We start from the raw sequence: 21,342 nt of genomic DNA, 5'->3' as shown, positions 1-21,342 counted from the left end.
GGCCTGTATACGTCCTGCGTCACATCGCTGTATGTATCTGGGCTGTGTATGTCCTGCGTCACATCGCTGTATGTATCTAGGCTGTATATGTCCTGCGTCACATCGCTGTATGTATCTGGGCTGTGTATGTCCTGTGTCACATCGCTGTATGTATCTGGGCTGTATACGTCCTGCATCACATCGCTGTATGTATCTGGGCTGTATATGTCCTGCGTCACATCGCTGTATGTATCTGGGCTGTATACGCCCTGCGTCACATCGCTGTATGTATCTGGGCTGTATACGTCCTGCGTCACATCGCTGTATGTATCTGGCCTGTATACGTCCTGCGTCACATCGCTGTATGTATCTGGGCTGTGTATGTCCTGCGTCACATCGCTGTATGTATCTGGGCTGTATACGTCCTGCGTCACATCGCTGTATGTATCTGGCCTGTATACGTCCTGTGTCACATCGCTGTATGTATCTGGGCTGTGTATGTCCTGCGTCACATCGCTGTATGTATCTGGGCTGTATATGTCCTGCGTCACATCGCTGTATGTATCTGGGCTGTGTATGTCCTGCGTCACATCGCTGTATGTATCTGGGCTGTATATGTCCTGCGTCACATCGCTGTATGTATCTGGGCTGTATATGTCCTGCTTCACATCGCTGTATGTATCTAGGCTGTATATGTCCTGTGTCATATCGCTGTATGTATCTGGTCTGTATATGTCCTGCATCACATCGCTGTATGTATCTGGGCTGTATACGTCCTGCGTCACATTGCTGTATGTATCTGGGCTGTATACGTCCTGCGTCACATCTCTGTATGTATCTGGGCTGTATACGTCCTACGTCACATCGCTGTATGTATCTGGGCTGTATACGTCCTGCGTCACATCGCTGTATGTATCTGGGCTGTATATGTCCTGCGTCACATCGCTGTATGTATCTGGCCTGTATACGTCCTGCGTCACATCTCTGTATGTATCTGGGCTGTATACGTCCTACGTCACATCGCTGTATGTATCTGGGCTGTATATGTCCTGCGTCACATCGCTGTATGTATCTGGGCTGTATATGTCCTGCGTGCCATCACTGTATGTACCCAGGGCTGTATATGTCCTGCATGTTGGTGTATATATTGCTGTATATATATATATATATATATATATATTGCATTATGTATATTGGCAGTGTTCGGGCTGCGTCACCTCTACCAGCGGGTGTACAGTATAATCTCGTGGTGCTACTAGAACACAGATGAGTCAGAGATGCATGCAGGGCCGCACAGTGTGTGGATTCTGTGCTTCTTCTCTTAGTTATAAATAGTCTATAAAGAATAGAAGCAGAGATGGCCTGGGGCGGCCTGTCACTGGCAGGACTCTGAGCTGCCTGCCCGCCTCCCTCTGCCCCCTCACTGTATCCTGTGAAGGTTCGCTGACATTTCCCTGTATTTGCTTTCTTCTTTTCTGTCTCTACCCATTTCCCTGCCCAGTGTCAACTTACCTTTGTACGCCTCTCCCTGGCAGCCCCCAGGCATCCCTTGCATGTTGCTACTGAGTCCAATTGATGTTCTGCCATGAAGGAATTGCTTTACCTCTGCATGGAACCTTCTCAGAGCCCCGTCTCTCTGTTCTCTCTCCACAGAACGCTCCCGTTCTTATGTGTCTGGATTCAGCCTGAATGACAGAGTCTACGAGATCTTCAGTCCTCCTTCGAGGGGATCTCGCCAAGACATGGGACCTCCGCCGTCACCCAAAGCCTGTTTCTTTCTCCTCGTCCTGCAGAGAGTGGCCGAGGCCCAGCAGAATACTCAGCCTCACTCTATAAAGATAGACGGGGACATTACTTTAGGAGGACTGTTCCCGGTTCACGCTAAAGGTCCAGCAGGGGTTCCTTGCGGAGAAATAAAGAAGGAAGCTGGGGTACATCGGATGGAGGCCATGCTCTACGCGCTGGACCAAATTAACGGGGATCCCGAGCTCCTTCCCAACTTGACACTGGGGGCGCGTATTTTGGACACCTGCTCTCGGGACACCTATGCTCTGGAACAGTCGCTCACCTTTGTCCAGGCTTTGATTCAGAAGGACACTTCCGACATTCGCTGTTCCAACGGAGAGCCGGCTATTCTCAGCCGCCCGGAGAAGGTGGTTGGAGTTATTGGAGCCTCCGCTAGTTCAGTCTCCATCATGGTGGCCAATGTGCTGAGATTGTTTGCAGTAAGAGGATCTTCTGTTCTTCATTTCTACCTTCATCCGGAAATCCGGGCACGTGTATCCAGCTAGGGGTTCATAAGTGCGGTCCCCATTCTCCCTAACAGTCCAGGTTTTAAGTATATCTCCGGCTCAGTACATCTGATTCAATGAACTTTACTGAAGTACTAATGGAGTCACCTGTGTCCAAGCATGGATATACTTAAAACTTGGAACGCTGGGGTGCCTTAAGGACCGTACTTGGGAACCTCTGTTACCTACTTCTTCTATGCTGGGCTCCGAAACTATGATGTGCTTATATGGAACCTTGGTCCTGATTCTGGTTCACTCTCAATTCTCTCTTTCATGGACAAAACCATGCAGCACTGCAGGGGTGGATGGGCAGCTGTAACATGTGCAGAGAGAGTTAGATTTGGGTGGGATTTGTATTTCAAAATAAAATCTAAATTGCAGTGTCAAAATAAAGCAGCCAGTATTTACCCTGCACAGAAAAAATAACTCACCCAAATCTAACTCTCTCTGAACCTGCAGTGCACATGGTTTTGCCCATTAGATAGAGAATTTGCTTTTGCAAGTGAACCAGAATCAAGCCCCTTGTGTATAGCATGCGAGTTATCAAGGTACTTGTGTAGTTTCATGGCGCCGTGCTACTTCCGGTTTGTACGCCGTGAAACTACACAAGTACCGTTATCAATGATCTATGCAGAGTGCTATAGATCATTGTCTCCCATCTCCAGCCCTAGTGACCTCCAGCAGTACATGTTTTTAGATCTCCTCAGTATCACAACTGGAATGGCGCCATCTGTGGATATTTTTAAAATAAGTCTGCCAGTAATGAGTATACACCCAGTAAGCTCGGGCAGTACGGATGGTGTAATGGATACCATTACTGCCTGACAGCTCTGAGGCCATGGGTTCCATTCCCACCATGTCCCCTAGGTGTGTGGAGTTTGTATATTCTCCCTGTGGTTGTATGGGTTTCCTCCGGGTACTCTGGGTTCTATCCTAAAAAATACTGATGGGTCAATTGGCACAAATAATTAACTCTAGTATGTATGTGCATGTGTTGTCTGCTGACTGGTTACTATCTAGTTCTATACTAGCTAGGAGATCTGGAAAACAAGCACTGTTAGGATGGATACACACTATTTATTTATTTATTTACAGTTTCTTATATAGTGCAGCAGATTCCGTTGCGCTTTACAATAGTAGACAGTGATAAGACAGACTGGGTAACAACAGACAGACTTGGAGGTAGGAGGGCCCTGCTGCAAGCTTACAATCTATAGGGATATAGGGGGGAAACATAAGGACAGGCACCAGTAATAGCATAGCAGTTACAAGTCCAGAAGGGAAGCTATATAATACATAAGTGCCTCAGAGGGTTATGCGTGTAGAACTTAAATATGATAGGCACTATAACATTATTTTTCTAATCTGGCTTGTTGGAACAAATTACAATCAACCATTTGCTCCCGAAAGCTGGGAAATTGACAAAAACATTTGAATAAATTGATTCAGCCATTTTGACTGAATGACCATTTTCGTCTGTTTTTTTATGTTTGGAGGCAAACCGTCTATTGTCATTTGTTCCCATAAATTACCAGATTTTTCATTACAACCAGTCAGATTGGACAGATAATCTTATAGTGTGTATCCAGCTTTAGAGGGCCCCGAAGACTGGATTTGGGGGGGGGGGGTTATTCTGTAACAATCAGACAGGGCCGATTTTAGGTGGCCCGATACCTGCCGGGGGGCGGCGGCTGACATCACATGACACCAACACCGCCCCTCTTTGGCGGATTCCAAAGGAAATAAAGGTCGTTCTAGGCTGACTTTTGTTTTCAAAGGGGAGAGAAATCATTCGATAATCGGCGATCATCGAATGATTTCTCTCCCCTACTGCCGCATGTGAGAGGAGTGTTTACATACATCCCTTCACATGTAGGGATGGCCATGGTTGCCATCGATGGCAATTCTGCAACAGGCCATCGATAGTGCTAAACTATGCAATGGATGACCATCGATATTTTTACATATCGATGGTCATCCATTGTGTTTGATTGATTGGCCTGTGGGCTAATCAAAGCACGGGGCGGGGCTTCGCGGGTGTCAGGGGGTGGAGCTATGCTCCGTGTCCCGACACTTTGAAAAAAAAAAAAAGTAAAACATCGTTTTGCTGTTCCATCGATGGAGGAAAACCATCTGGTTCTCCCCCATCGATGGCAAAAGTATTCGACATCGGCCATGAACCATCGATGATTTCGAATCATCGATGGTCGATGGCCATCCCTATTCACATGTACAGAGGGGATTCGGCTGTGGAGGGGTGGGTGTTCAAGTGTGCGGCGTTAAGCAGGCAAAGGACAGCATCCTGAATTACCCTCGATAAATGTTGGTGCGCATCAAAGACTCTACTTGTAGTCACCTGAGCCAAGAGGTTGCAGTTCAGACCGCACCCTAAGTCAGCTCGATGAGGTGCATGGAGAGTGTGTTGCATGGCACTGTTGGATTAGTAAGTTGCAATGAGCAGTACCATTATCCTGAATGGAATGTACAGTATTAGTTGTCTGCTACGGAGTACAGCTACATGCATCTGGTGCACTAATCCTCGCTGACACCTGTCCAGGAATTTATTTCCAGGAATGTCAGGGTGACAGAGTATGATAGTGGGAAAGGATAACGGCGATTTGTAGAGAAATCACTGTGTTTCAGCCCAGGTAAGAATTACTCAGGTGTGTTGTGGAGATCTGATTGTAGCTACGATGTTACAGGTCCTATAAGAGGTGTGTAGTAGTGATATAATGTACATCACGTGCCGGTTATCTGTGCGTGTTTTATGTAACAGATAAATGACACACATTTCACCACAGAGTAAATCTCCCATATCCCAAATTTATGAAATGCAACATTTTTCGAGAGGGTCTGAGATAGTGACATCTCTGCCTTGTTTCATGCACACCGTTATTACAAACATTGTATAAATGACGTGTGTGTGTAAGGCGTAGATGATACATCAATGCATTCTGTGAATAGACTTGGGTCTCATCCCCGATGTATCTCATTATGGTGTACAAATATTCCAAACTGCGGAAACATCCGACATCCAAATTACTTCTGGTCCCAAGCATTTTGGATACGGGAGTCACAGCCTGTAATACAAAACATACTGAAGGCTAGAGAGCAAGACTGTTCTAATATGTTTCATTGTAATATATTGCCATTATAGGTGTTGGAGTAGGGGAGGTAAGGAGGTGGCTTACCCTCCTAAAACATTTTTTGAGATGGTTATACCAGTTATACAGTGTCAGGCTACAGATGGTTACACTGCGGTTACACTGTGTCATACTAGAGACGGTTACACTGTGTCATGCTAGAGACGGTTACACTGTGTCAGGCTAGAGACGGTTACACTGTGTCATGCTAGAGATGGTTACACTGTGTTAGGCTAGATACGGTTACACTGTGTGAGGCTAGAGACGGTTATACTGTGTCAGGCTAGAGATGGTTACACTGTGTCAGGCTAGAGACGGTTACACTGTGTCAGGCTAGAGACTGTGTCAGGCTAGAGACGGTTACACTGTGTCAGGCTAGAGACTGTGTCAGGCTAGAGACGGTTACACTGTATCAGGCTACAGATGGTTACACTGTGTCATGCTAGAGACGGTTACACTGTGTCAGGCAACAGATCTCTTGCTTGACACACTGTGTCAAGCAAGAGATGGTTACACTGTATCAGGCTAGAGGTGGTTACACTGTGTCAGGCTAGAGACGGTTACACTGTGTCAGGCTAGAGACGGTTACACTGTGTCAGGCAAGAGACGGTTACACTGTGTCAGGCAAGAGACGGTTACACTGTGTCAGGCAAGAGACGGTTACACTGTGTCAGGCAAGAGACAGTTACACTGTGTTATGCTAGAGACAGTCACACTGTGTTATGCTAGAGATGGTTACACTGTGTCAGGCAAGAGATTTTTAACCTGTGTCAGGCTAGAGATAATTACACTGTGTCATACTAGAGATAGTTACACTGTCAGGCTGTGTCATGCTAGAGATGGTTACACTGTGTCAGGCTAGAGATGGTTACACTGTGTCATGTTAGAGATGGTTACACTGTGTCAGGCTAGAGATAGTTACACTGTGTCAGGCTGTGTCATGCTAGAGACAGTTACACTGTGTCAGGCTGTGTCATGCTAGAGACGGTTACACTGTGTCATGCTAGAGACGGTTACACTGTGTCAGGCTAGAGACGGTTACACTGTGTCATGCTAGAGATGGTTACACTGTGTTAGGCTAGATACGGTTACACTGTGTGAGGCTAGAGACGGTTATACTGTGTCAGGCTAGAGATGGTTACACTGTGTCAGGCTAGAGACGGTTACACTGTGTCAGGCTAGAGACTGTGTCAGGCTAGAGACGGTTACACTGTGTCAGGCTAGAGACTGTGTCAGGCTAGAGACGGTTACACTGTATCAGGCTACAGATGGTTACACTGTGTCATGCTAGAGACGGTTACACTGTGTCAGGCAACAGATCTCTTGCTTGACACACTGTGTCAAGCAAGAGATGGTTACACTGTATCAGGCTAGAGGTGGTTACACTGTGTCAGGCTAGAGACGGTTACACTGTGTCAGGATAGAGACGGTTACACTGTGTCAGGCTAGAGATGGTTACACTGTGTCAGGCAAGAGACGGTTACACTGTGTCAGGCAAGAGACGGTTACACTGTGTCAGGCAAGAGACAGTTACACTGTGTTATGCTAGAGACAGTTACACTGTGTTATGCTAGAGATGGTTACACTGTGTCAGGCAAGAGATTTTTAACCTGTGTCAGGCTAGAGATAATTACACTGTGTCATACTAGAGATAGTTACACTGTCAGGCTGTGTCATGCTAGAGATGGTTACACTGTGTCAGGCTAGAGATGGTTACACTGTGTCATGTTAGAGATGGTTACACTGTGTCAGGCTAGAGATAGTTACACTGTGTCAGGCTGTGTCATGCTAGAGACAGTTACACTGTGTCAGGCTGTGTCATGCTAGAGATGGTTACACTGTGTCAGGCTAGAGATGGTTACACTGTGTCAGGCTGTGTCATGCTAGAGACAGTTACACTGTGTCAGGCTGTGTCATGCTAGAGATGGTTACACTGTGTCAGGCTAGCAATAGTTAAACTGTCAGGCTGTGTCATCCTAGAGATGGTTACACTGTGTCAGGCTAGAGATGGTTACACTGTGTCAGGCTGTGTCATGCTAGAGACAGTTACACTGTGTCAGGCTGTGTCATGCTAGAGATGGTTACACTGTGTCAGGCTAGCAATAGTTAAACTGTCAGGCTGTGTCATCCTAGAGATGGTTACACTGTGTCAGGCTAGAGATGGTTACACTGTGTCAGGCTAGAGATAGTTACACTGTGTCAGGCTGTGTCATGCTAGAGACAGTTACACTGTGTCAGGCTGTGTCATGCTAGAGATGGTTACACTGTGTCAGGCTAGAGATGGTTACACTGTGTCAGGCTGTGTCATGCTAGAGACAGTTACACTGTGTCAGGCTGTGTCATGCTAGAGATGGTTACACTGTGTCAGGCTAGCAATAGTTAAACTGTCAGGCTGTGTCATCCTAGAGATGGTTACACTGTGTCAGGCTAGAGATGGTTACACTGTGTCAGGCTGTGTCATGCTAGAGACAGTTACACTGTGTCAGGCTGTGTCATGCTAGAGATGGTTACACTGTGTCAGGCTAGCAATAGTTAAACTGTCAGGCTGTGTCATCCTAGAGATGGTTACACTGTGTCAGGCTAGAGATGGTACACTGTGTCAGGCTAGAGATGGTTACACTGTGTCAGGCTAGAGACGGTTACACTGTGTCAGGCAAGAGACAGTTACACTGTGTTATGCTAGAGATGGTTACACTGTGTCAGACTAGAGATGGTTACACTGTGTCATACTAGAGACAGTTACACTGTGTCAGGCTGTGTCATGTTAGAGATGGTTACACTGTGTCAGGCTAGAGATGGTTACACTGTGTCATGTTAGAGATGGTTACACTGTGTCAGGCTAGAGATGGTTACACTGTGTCAGGCTGTGTCATGCTAGAGATGGTTACACTGTGTCAGGCTAGCAATAGTTAAACTGTCAGGCTGTGTCATCCTAGAGATGGTTACACTGTGTCAGGCTAGAGATGGTACACTGTGTCAGGCTAGAGATGGTTACACTGTGTCAGGCTAGAGATGGTTACACTGTGTCAGGCTAGAGATGGTTACACTGTGTCAGGCTAGAGACGGTTACACTGTGTCAGGCTGTGTCATGCTAGAGATGGTTACACTGTGTCAGGCTAGCAATAGTTAAACTGTCAGGCTGTGTCATCCTAGAGATGGTTACACTGTGTCAGGCTAGAGATGGTTACACTGTGTCAGGCTGTGTCATGCTAGAGATGGTTACACTGTGTCAGGCTAGCAATAGTTAAACTGTCAGGCTGTGTCATCCTAGAGATGGTTACACTGTGTCAGGCTAGAGATGGTACACTGTGTCAGGCTAGAGATGGTTACACTGTGTCAGGCTAGAGATGGTTACACTGTGTCAGGCTAGAGATGGTTACACTGTGTCAGGCTAGAGACGGTTACACTGTGTCAGGCTAGAGACGGTTACACTGTGTCAGGCTAGAGACGGTTATGTCAGGCTAGAGACGGTTACACTATGTCAGGCTAGAGACGGTTACACTGTGTCATGTTAGAGATGGTTACACTGTGTCAGGCTAGAGTTGGTTACACTGTGTCAGGCTAGAGATGGTTACACTGTGTCATGTTAGAGATGGATACACTGTGTCAGGCTAGAGATGGTTACACTGTGTCAGGCTGTGTCATGCTAGAGATGGTTACACTGTGTCAGGCAAGAGACGATTACACTGTGTCAGGCAAGAGACGGTTACACTGTGTCAGGCTAGAGATGGTTACACTGTGTGAGGCTAGAGAGACGGTTACACTGTGTCAGGCTAGAGACGGTTACACTGTGTCAGGAAAGAGATGGTTTCACTGTGTCAGGCTAGAGGTGGTTACACTGTGTCAGGCTAGAGGTGGTTACACTGTGTCAGGCTAGAGGTGGTTACACTGTGTCAGGCTAGAGACGGTTACACTGTGTCAGGCTAGAGACGGTTACACTGTGTCAGGCTAGAGGCGGTTACACTGTGTCAGGCTAGAGGCGGTTACAATGTGTCAGGCTAGAGATGGTTACACTGTGTCAGGCTAGAGATGGTTTCACTGTGTCAGGCTAGAGACGGTTACACTGTGTCAGGCTAGAGATGGTTATACTGTGTCAGGCCAGAGGCTGTTACACTGTGTCAGGCTAGAGATGGTTACACTGTGTCAGGCAAGAGATGGTTTCACTGTGTCAGGCTCGAGATGGTTACACTATGTCAGGCTAGAGACGGTTACACTGTGTCATGTTAGAGATGGATACACTGTGTCAGGCTAGAGATGGTTACACTGTGTCAGGCTGTGTCATGCTAGAGATGGTTACACTGTGTCAGGCTAGAGATGGTTACACTGTGTCAGGCTAAAGATGGTTATACTGTGTCATGCTAGAGATGGTTACACTGTGTCATGCTAGAGATGGTTACACTGTGTCAGGCTAGAGATGGTTACACTGTGTCAGGCTAGCAATAGTTAAACTGTCAGGCTGTGTCATCCTAGAGATGGTTACACTGTGTCAGGCTAGAGATGGTTACACTGTGTCAGGCTGTGTCATGCTAGAGACAGTTACACTGTGTCAGGCTGTGTCATGCTAGAGATGGTTACACTGTGTCAGGCTAGCAATAGTTAAACTGTCAGGCTGTGTCATCCTAGAGATGGTTACACTGTGTCAGGCTAGAGATGGTTACACTGTGTCAGACTGTGTCATGCTAGAGACAGTTACACTGTGTCAGGCTGTGTCATGCTAGAGATGGTTACACTGTCTCAGGCTAGCAATAGTTAAACTGTCAGGCTGTGTCATCCTAGAGATGGTTACACTGTGTCAGGCTAGAGATGGTACACTGTGTCAGGCTAGAGATGGTTACACTGTGTCAGGCTAGAGACGGTTACACTGTGTCAGGCAAGAGACAGTTACACTATGTTATGCTAGAGACAGTTACACTGTGTTATGCTAGAGATGGTTACACTGTGTCAGGCAAGAGATTTTTAAACTGTGTCAGACTAGAGATGGTTACACTGTGTCACACTAGAGACAGTTACACTGTGTCAGGCTGTGTCATGTTAGAGATGGTTACACTGTGTCAGGCTAGAGATGGTTACACTGTGTCATGTTAGAGATGGTTACACTGTGTCAGGCTAGAGATGGTTACACTGTGTCAGGCTGTGTCATGCTAGAGATGGTTACACTGTGTCAGGCTAGCAATAGTTAAACTGTCAGGCTGTGTCATCCTAGAGATGGTTACACTGTGTCAGGCTAGAGATGGTACACTGTGTCAGGCTAGAGATGGTTACACTGTGTCAGGCTAGAGATGGTAACACTGTGTCAGGCTAGAGATGGTTACACTGTGTCAGGCTAGAGACGGTTACACTGTGTCAGGCTAGAGACGGTTACACTGTGTCAGGCTAGAGACGGTTACACTGTGTCAGGCTAGAGACGGTTACACTGTGTCAGGCTAGAGACGGTTACACTGTGTCATGTTAGAGATGGTTACACTGTGTCAGGCTAGAGTTGGTTACACTGTGTCAGGCTAGAGATGGTTACACTGTGTCATGTTAGAGATGGATACACTGTGTCAGGCTAGAGATGGTTACGCTGTGTCAGGCTGTGTCATGCTAGAGATGGTTACACTGTGTCAGGCAAGAGACGATTACACTGTGTCAGGCAAGAGACGGTTACACTGTGTCAGGCTAGAGATGGTTACACTGTGTGAGGCTAGAGAGACGGTTACACTGTGTCAGGCTAGAGACGGTTACACTGTGTCAGGAAAGAGATGGTTTCACTGTGTCAGGCTAAGGTGGTTACACTGTGTCAGGCTAGAGGTGGTTACACTGTGTCTGGCTAGAGGTGGTTACACTGTGTCAGGCTAGAGACGGTTACACTGTGTCAGGCTAGAGACGGTTACACTGTGTCAGGCTAGAGGCGGTTACACTGTGTCAGGCTAGAGGCGGTTACAATGTGTCAGGCTAGAGATGGTTACACTGTGTCAGGCTAGAGATGGTTACACTGTGTCAGGCTAGAGATGGTTACACTGTGTCAGGCTAGAGACGGTTACACTGTGTCAGGCTAGAGACGGTTATACTGTGTCAGGCCAGAGGCTGTTACACTGTGTCAGGCTAGAGATGGTTACACTGTGTCAGGCAAGAGATGGTTTCACTGTGTCAGGCTCGAGATGGTTACACTATGTCAGGCTAGAGACGGTTACACTGTGTCATGTTAGAGATGGATACACTGTGTCAGGCTAGAGATGGTTACACTGTGGAAGGCTGTGTCATGCTAGAGATGGTTACACTGTGTCAGGCTAGAGATGGTTACACTGTGTCAGGCTAAAGATGGTTATACTGTGTCATGCTAGAGATGGTTACACTGTGTCATGCTAGAGATGGTTACACTGTGTCAGGCTAGAGATGGTTACACTGTGTCAGGCTGTGTCATGCTAGAGATGGTTACACTGTGTCAGGCTAGAGATGGTTACACTGTGTCAGGCTCGAGATGGTTACACTGTGTCAGGCTAGAGACGGTTACACTGTGTCAGGCTAGAGACGGTTACACTGTGTCAGGCTAGAGACGGTTACACTGTGTCAGGCTAGAGGCGGTTACACTGTGTCAGGCTAGAGATGGTTACACTGTGTCAGGCAAGAGATGGTTTCACTGTGTCAGGCAAGAGATGGTTTCACTGTGTCAGGCTCGAGATGGTTACACTATGTCAGGCTAGAGACGGTTACACTGTGTCAGGCTAGAGATGGTTACACTATGTCAGGCTAGAGACGGTTACACTGTGTCAGGCTAGAGATGTTTACACTATGTCAGGCTAGAGACGGTTACACTGTGTCAGGCTAGAGGCGGTTACACGGTGTCAGGCTAGGGATGGTTACACCATGTTTACACTGTGTCAGGCTAGAGTTGTTTACATTGTGTCAGGCCCAGGGCCGTTTCTAGACAATTTAGCTCCCAGGGCGAAGAAAATAAAATGCGCCCCCCCCCCCCCAAAAAAAGACATAACATGGAACAGAAATAGTGGGTGTGGCTTAATTCAAAAGGGGGTGTGGCTTAATATAAGGGCTTGGCCTGGCAGGAAAACAATTACCTTACATCACACCTAGTACGCCTCACAGATCAAGGTCAAACAATGACAGGCTACTTAAATCATTATACACTATTTATCCATGATGCCAATTACACACGACGCCGCACACCGTGATGACAATTACACATTACGTTGCACACCGTGATGACAAGTACACATTATGCCGCACACTATGAGGCCAATTACATATTACGCCGCACACCGTGATAAAAATTACACATTTTTGTTGCACACCGTGATGACAATTACACATTATGTCGCACACCATGATGCCCATTAGACCCCACACTGTGATGCCCATTACACCCCACACTGGGATGGCAATTACGCAATACTCCCCACACCATAATGCCCATTACACATTATGCCCCACGAGCCACTGCCGCACAACTGATGCCGTTTACTAATATGCCCCCACAGTGCCAGATATGCCCCCACAGTGCCACACATATATGCCCCCACAGTGACAGCTATGCCCCCACAGTGCCAGATATGCCCCCACAGTGCCACACATATATGCCCCCACAGTGACAGCTATGCCCCCACAGGGCCACACATATGCCCCCACAGTGACAAATATGCCCCCACAGGGCCAAATATGCCCCACAGGTATGCCCCCACAGTGCCACACATATATGCCCCCCACAGTGCCACACATATATGCCCCCACAGTGCTGGATATGCCCCCCACAGCGCCACACATATATGCCCCCACAGTGACAGCTATTCCCCCAAAGGCCACACATATGCCCCCACAGCGCCACACATATATGCCCCCACAGTGACAGCTATGCCCCAACAGTGCCAAATATGCCCTACAGTGCCACAGATATATGCCCCCACAGTGCCAAATATGCCCCCACAGTGCCACAGATATATGCCCCCACAGTGCCACAGATATATGCCCCCACAGTGAAACAGATATATGCCCCCATAGTGCCACAGATATATGCCCCCACTTTGCCACAGATATATGCCCCCACTTTGCCACAGATATATGCCCCCACAGTGCCAAATATGCCCCCACAGTGCCACAGATATATGCCCCCACAGTGCCCAATATGCCCCCCCACAGTGCCACAGATATATGCCACCTCAGTGTCACAGATATATGCCCCCACAGTGCCAAATATGCCCCACAGTGCCGGAAGCAGCATACAGTGACTCACTGTCTGCGTCTCCCCCTGCTTCCATCGCCTATGCTGCTGCCTCTTCTTTATCTTCATTGGGGAGGGGAGCGCATCACATCTCTCTCCTTCCCCTTCACTGAGCTGTCAGCCATTCATACATCGCGGGCTGTCTCCTGATTGGCTGACAGCCCAGTGACATAGTGAGAGAGGGGAAGGAGAGTCGCACGATGCGCTCCCCTCCCCTGGGAAATTAATCAGCAGCGCCGGTGCCGGCGGCGGACGCCGGTGAGAGGCGAGCTGGGAGGGAGAGGAAGGGAGGCGGCGCTGGGGGAAGCTGCCGGGCGCCCCGGCTGTTTATTAGAGACGGACAAGCCGTGCGGCGCCCCGGGCTGCTGCACGGCTTGTCCGCCTCTAGAAACGGCCCTGGTCAGGCTAGAGATGTTTACACCACTGTTACACTGTGTCAGGCTAGATTTGGTTACCCCACTGTTACACTGTGTCAGGGTACAGATGGTTGCACCACGGTTACACTGTTTCAGGCTACAGATGGTTACACCACGGTTACACTGTGTCAGGCTGCAGTTTCACTGTCAGGGTGGTGATGGTTATACCATGGTTACTTTGCATCAGACTGGAGAGGGTTACACTGTGTCAGGCTGGAGATGGTAACACCATGACTGGGGCATCTGAATTATTCTCATCTGCCTCAGTCTCCTCCGTAGTGCAGGGTTAGCAGAGCAATTTGTATGGTGCTGTCTGGGCACAACAAAACACCTAATGCTGGCACCATAGGGCCTTATTCAGATCTGATCACAGTACAAATTTGTTCTCAAAACGGGCAAAACCATGCTGCACAGCAGGTGGGGCAAATGTAACATGTATAGAGAGAGTTAGATTTGTGGGAGTTATTTTGTTTCTGTGCAGGGTAAATACTGGCTGCATTATTTTTACACTGCAAATCAGATTTCAGTTTCAGCACACCCCTCCCAGATCTGAATAAGGCCCATAGTTACACTGCATTATAGGACTAGTCACACTGCATTATACTAGAGATACCAGGTGTCAGGCTACATATACTCACACTGCATTATAGAGCTAGTCACAATGCATTATGCTAGCGATACCGAGTGTCAGGCTACATATAGTCACACTGCATTATACTAGCGATACCGTGTGTCAGGCTACATATAGTCACACTGCATTATAGTCACAATGCATTATACTAGATATACCGTGTGTCAGGCTACATGTAGTTACACTGCGTTATAGAACTAGTCACACTGCATTACAGTAGTGATACTGTGTGTCAGGCTACATATAGTCACACTGCATTATAAAGCTAGTCACAATGCATTATACTAGACATACCGTGTGTCAGGCTACATGTAGTTACACTGCGTTATAGATCTAGTCACACTGCATTATACTAGAGGTACCATGTGTCAGGCTACATATAGTCACACTGCATTATACTAGAGGTACCATGTGTCAGGCTACATATAGTCACACTGCATTATACTAGCGATACCGTGTGTCAGGCTACATATAGTCACACTGCATTATACTAGCGATACCGTGTGTCAGGCTACATATAGTCACACTGCATTATAGTCACAATGCATTATACTAGATATACCGTGTGTCAGGCTACATGTAGTTACACTGCGTTATAGAACTAGTCACACTGAATTATACCAGACATACCATGTGTCAGGCTACATATAGTCACACTGCATTTTACTAGACACACCGTGTGTCAGGCTACATGTAGTTACACTGCATTATACTAGACATACCGTGTGTCAGGCTACATATAGTTACACTTCGTTATACTAGACACACCGTGTGTCAGGCTACATATAGTTACACTTCGTTATACTAGACACACCGTGTGTCAGGCTACATATAGTTACACTGCGTTATAGAACTAGTCACACTGCATTATACTAGACATACCGTGTGTCAGGCTACATATAGTTACACTGCGTTATACTAGACACACCGTGTGTCAGGCTACATATAGTTACACTGCGTTATAGAACTAGTCACACTGCATTATACTAGACATATGTAGGGTACACACCAGGACGACCCGCTCACGATGCACATCGTGAGCGGGTCGTCAGTGTCTCGTCCGACCCGCTCACGGTGACGCGGGGGGGCCCGACCCGCTCACGATGTGCACCGTGAGCGGGTCCGATCCGATGGCGACCCGCACCCGGCTGTATGGTCGTTATTGAGATCCTACCTGCAGCAGGTAGGATCTCAATAACGACCGACCGACCCGCGGGACCGCGCATCGGATCGGTATCGGTCCACACCAGGTCAGAAAAGGGCCCAATCACCACACAATCTACATCCAATTGGTCGGAATTGGATCTAGATTGAGGGGATCGGGCCCTAGTCGTCCTGGTGTGTACCCAGCAATACCGTGTGTCAGGCTACATGTAGTTACACTGCGTTATAGAACTAGTCACACTGCATTATACTAGACATACCGTGTGTCAGGCTACATATAGTTACACTGCATTATACTACACACACCGTGTGTCAGGCTACATATAGTTACACTGCGTTATAGAACTAGTCACACTGCATTATATTAGACATACCGTGTGTCAGGCTACATATAGTTACACTGCATTATAGAACTAGTCACACTGCATTACACTAGAGATACCATGTGTCAGGCTATATATAGTTACACTGCGTTATAGAACTAGTCACACTGCATTATATTAGACATACCGTGTGTCAGGCTACATATAGTTACACTGCGTTATAGAACTAGTCACACTGCATTATACTAGACATACCGTGTGTCAGTCTACATGTAGTTACACTGCGTTATAGAACTAGTCACACTGCATTATACTAGACACACCGTGTGTCAGGCTACATATAGTTACACTGCGTTATAGAACTAGTCACACTGCATTATACTAGACATACCGTGTGTCAGGCTATATATAGTTACACTGCGTTATAGAACTAGTCACACTGCATTATACTAGACATACCGTGTGTCAGGCTACATATAGTTACACTGCATTATAGAACTAGTCACACTGCATTATATTAGACATACCATGTGTCAGGCTACATATAGTTACACTGCATTATAGAACTAGTCACACTGCATTATATTAGACACACCGTGTGTCAGGCTACATATAGGGCCTTATTCTGATCGGAGCGGCCAAACGTGCGTACGTTCGCTAATAACGTACGCTATCCGCACGCGGCCGTTGGGGTTAAGTCCACCCACAACTCAGCCGCATACGTACGGCCAGAAACAACGTCGAAGGGGAGTGGCGTACAAATGTGCGTACGCCAACGTACACGGACGGGCCAGCCCTTACACTCCGACAACTGGCGTACAATTGAGCGTACACCACCGTTTACAGACGTCTCTCGTCCGTCTTCCCACCGACTTCTTGCGGCTATCTGAGCGTACGCCAGCTTGCACGGACGGGTCCCTATTGTTTTCAATAGAAAAGTCAGCTTATGTCACCGCTCGTGAGAGTGAGCGTACGTCCGTGTACGCTGACATACCCTTCACATATATGGACCTGCAAATCTTGCCTTTCAACTATAATTATGAAAATTAATTAATTGATTGAATTAATTAATGTGCAAAATAGTGGGCATGGGCTTAAAACATTGCTGAAACATCCTTTGTAGGTGTTAGATGTGGTTTATGTTATTGTATCCTAAATACAAAACCTATGTTTGTATTAGAGTGAACACGTTGACACATGTCGACTTTTGTAGATTGAGTGTGCTACTGTGTAAAGTCTATGAAAGCACGTAGTGAATGTGTATAACTGTTTAGCAAATACCTACCTTAGCATACTGTATATAAGCAGGTCTTAAAAAGATTCTTACCTTAAATTAAACAAACCTTTAAATGTAGAGAAGTATGGAAAGATAAGCTTCCAATGTGTTTGAGTGCTGTGTGTGGCTTGCAGGTAGTGAAATCATGGTTTGGACTTAATAGACTGCAGCATTGGTTATTACATTGAGGTGTATGTGTTTGGTAGTAAGCAGCGTAAATTAGCAAACCCAGGCGCACGCTGGCAAGCGGTATCTGTAGGGGTGGTTTGAGATGGCGGTTGGCGGCCGCCTGTTTTGTGTCCGAAATGAACGGTGCTGTAGGCGATCGTGCGGTAGTAGCACCGCTCATTTTTGGTGCACACCCCCGTGTACGCCCATATTTACGCCCATTTTCCCTCATTATTTCGGCCGCTCCCCTCATCACGCCCCTATGCCGCCCCCAATGCCCGTACACTCGCGTATAGGTTTTTTCGCACGTAGAGACCCGTCCGTAAGCGTTGTGGAGTGTTCGCGCCTGCGCATTAGCGAATGTACGCATGCGCAGATCATAAAAAACACCGGGACGTCCGCGTACGGCCCGGCCGCTCCAACCAGAATAAGGCCCACAGTTACACTGCGTTATAGAACTAGTCACACTGCATTATATTAGACATACCGTGTGTCAGGCTACATATAGTTACACTGCATTATAGAACTAGTCACACTGCATTATATTAGACATACCATGTGTCAGGCTACATATAGTTACACTGCATTATAGAACTAGTCACACTGCATTATATTAGACACACCGTGTGTCAGGCTACATATAGGGCCTTATTCTGATCGGAGCGGCCAAACGTGCGTACGTTCGCTAATAACGTACGCTATCCGCACGCGGCCGTTGGGGTTAAGTCCACCCACAACTCAGCCGCATACGTACGGCCAGAAACAACGTCGAAGGGGAGTGGCGTACAAATGTGCGTACGCCAACGTACACGGACGGGCCAGCCCTTACACTCCGACAACTGGCGTACAATTGAGCGTACACCACCGTTTACAGACGTCTCTCGTCCGTCTTCCCACCGACTTCTTGCGGCTATCTGAGCGTACGCCAGCTTGCACGGACGGGTCCCTATTGTTTTCAATAGAAAAGTCAGCTTATGTCACCGCTCGTGAGAGTGAGCGTACGTCCGTGTACGCTGACATACCCTTCACATATATGGACCTGCAAATCTTGCCTTTCAACTATAATTATGAAAATTAATTAATTGATTGAATTAATTAATGTGCAAAATAGTGGGCATGGGCTTAAAACATTGCTGAAACATCCTTTGTAGGTGTTAGATGTGGTTTATGTTATTGTATCCTAAATACAAAACCTATGTTTGTATTAGAGTGAACACGTTGACACATGTCGACTTTTGTAGATTGAGTGTGCTACTGTGTAAAGTCTATGAAAGCACGTAGTGAATGTGTATAACTGTTTAGCAAATACCTACCTTAGCATACTGTATATAAGCAGGTCTTAAAAAGATTCTTACCTTAAATTAAACAAACCTTTAAATGTAGAGAAGTATGGAAAGATAAGCTTCCAATGTGTTTGAGTGCTGTGTGTGGCTTGCAGGTAGTGAAATCATGGTTTGGACTTAATAGACTGCAGCATTGGTTATTACATTGAGGTGTATGTGTTTGGTAGTAAGCAGCGTAAATTAGCAAACCCAGGCGCACGCTGGCAAGCGGTATCTGTAGGGGTGGTTTGAGATGGCGGTTGGCGGCCGCCTGTTTTGTGTCCGAAATGAACGGTGCTGTAGGCGATCGTGCGGTAGTAGCACCGCTCATTTTTGGTGCACACCCCCGTGTACGCCCATATTTACGCCCATTTTCCCTCATTATTTCGGCCGCTCCCCTCATCACGCCCCTATGCCGCCCCCAATGCCCGTACACTCGCGTATAGGTTTTTTCGCACGTAGAGACCCGTCCGTAAGCGTTGTGGAGTGTTCGCGCCTGCGCATTAGCGAATGTACGCATGCGCAGATCATAAAAAACACCGGGACGTCCGCGTACGGCCCGGCCGCTCCAACCAGAATAAGGCCCACAGTTACACTGCGTTATAGAACTAGTCACACTGCATTATATTAGACATACCGTGTGTCAGGCTATATATATAGTTACACTGCGTTATAGAACTAGTCACACTGCATTATACTAGACACACCGTGTGTCAGGCTACATATAGTTACACTGCATTATAGAACTAGTCACACTGCATTATATTAGACATACCGTGTGTCAGGCTACATGTAGTTACACTGCGTTAGGCTATATATAATTGTAACATGTCAGTCTAGAGATGTGTCATTGTTAGACACTGTCAGACTAATGGTTACAATGTGTCTGATGAGATAGATCTGGAGATGTTTGCACTGTATCAGACTAGAATGTACATTCCGGAGGGGATATTTACTAAGCAGCCGCTTTGCATGTGTTTTGTAAACTGTCAGAACTCACACGCGACTTTCTGAGCCAAGCCACCGGATCTGCATGCCGCAATGCAATCAGTGTCACTAGGTGGCAGCAGAGAACCCACCATTGGGTACATCTAAGTGAGGGCGCATAGACGGAATTGCGGGCCACGCAGAATGGTGTGTACTGTTATAATTGGATGTGCAAGTCGCCAATAATCACGATGTCTAGGAACGCATGCAGATGGATAGGGCGGTCCGGACACAGAGATGTGTGCATTTTGGGATGCGAGATGTGGTCCTTTTGGAAATGTTTGTTCAATGTTGAAATTAAGAGTAATGTGGTGAAATTTCATTAAAAAATTAAACGCTTATTTGCAAAACTGAATTGGATGCACAAACAGCTTCTGTTGATTAAAATGATATGCAGCAGGCCTATATTCAGTGTGTAACTGCCACTGTATCTGCATAAGAAATGCTATGTTACGGTGTTTTCCAGGAAATCTCTGTCATGTTCCATTTGTTATGCAGGAAACACTGTAACGTTCCATTTCCAATGCCGATACAGCGGCAGTCACACATTAAATATAGGCATGCTGCATATCACTTTATTCAGCAGAAGCTGCTTGTGCATCTTATTCTCCCTGTTTACAAATAAGATGCTATTCGACTGAAAACATTGAAAAAAAAAAAGCCCAGTGCTACAGAGTCACATGGCGGCCATGGGGTATGTTATAACGTAACTTGTGTCACATGGAGGGTACATGTATATGGGCATACCTGTACCTGCCTTTGCCTGGTTGTGTTATAATAAATCTACATAAACTACGGTAGGTATACAGTCAATAGGTTGACCCAATACGGTGAACAGGGTAAAATGTTGAGGTTAAACTGATCAATACATAAAGGCTGACACATGCTTGATGACCTTTCAGCCTTGACCTATTATCCACTGACCCATGGGCCTGATTCAGAACTGATCGCTAGGCTGCGACTCAATGGATTTCCCCCCCCAGTGTGCCTAGACTTACTCAGTGGTCGGAGGACCGTGGGGGAGATCAAGGCTGCTGATGACATCAGCACCCCTCCCAGTGGCCCCGCGCTGCCAGTTTTTTCGGAGGCTCTCCCTGAAAACACTGGGATGCCACCTACAAACGCCTTCCGCCTTTCAAACCACTTGCGAACGGCCAGCCATGACCAGCCATCCTTGGCTTTGTTCGTAGGGGGGCCAGGCGCATGTGCACTGTCATTCGATAATCGCCAGGGCATCCCTGCAAATAGGACTCAATGGGGCCCCATACTCACAGAGACAGTTCCAGCCTGCCAGTCTAGAGTTGTTTGCTGTGTGTTTGCAGTGTCAGCATTCCGTACATGTCAGATTAATGATGGCATTACTGGTTACACTCTATCAGCCTACTGGAGGCTGCACAATAGGAATAGACTACAATTAGTTCCGTGTCAGA

The 21,342-nt window shown here is 47.0% G+C and overlaps 1 protein-coding gene across 2 annotated transcripts in view; it reads left to right on the top strand.

The window, feature by feature from the left end:
• LOC146037301 (metabotropic glutamate receptor 6-like) overlaps positions 1-21,342 on the top strand; it is a 70,265-nt gene that overhangs the window by 13,632 nt on the left and 35,291 nt on the right. For both annotated transcript variants that reach the window (XM_083161354.1, XM_083161353.1), the window contains one exon: positions 1,633-2,204. In XM_083161354.1, the coding sequence (XP_083017480.1) occupies positions 1,722-2,204 (483 nt within the window). In that variant the 5' untranslated portion in view covers positions 1,633-1,721. The remainder of the gene's footprint in view (positions 1-1,632; positions 2,205-21,342) is intronic.

The sequence above is a fragment of the Crinia signifera genome, chromosome 9, assembly GCF_055691185.1.
Source record: "Crinia signifera chromosome 9, ASM5569118v1, whole genome shotgun sequence".
NCBI classification, from domain to species: domain Eukaryota; kingdom Metazoa; phylum Chordata; class Amphibia; order Anura; family Myobatrachidae; genus Crinia; species Crinia signifera.
The sequence above is the reverse complement of the archived record's forward strand: the minus strand, read 5'-3'. Positions and strand labels throughout refer to the sequence as shown.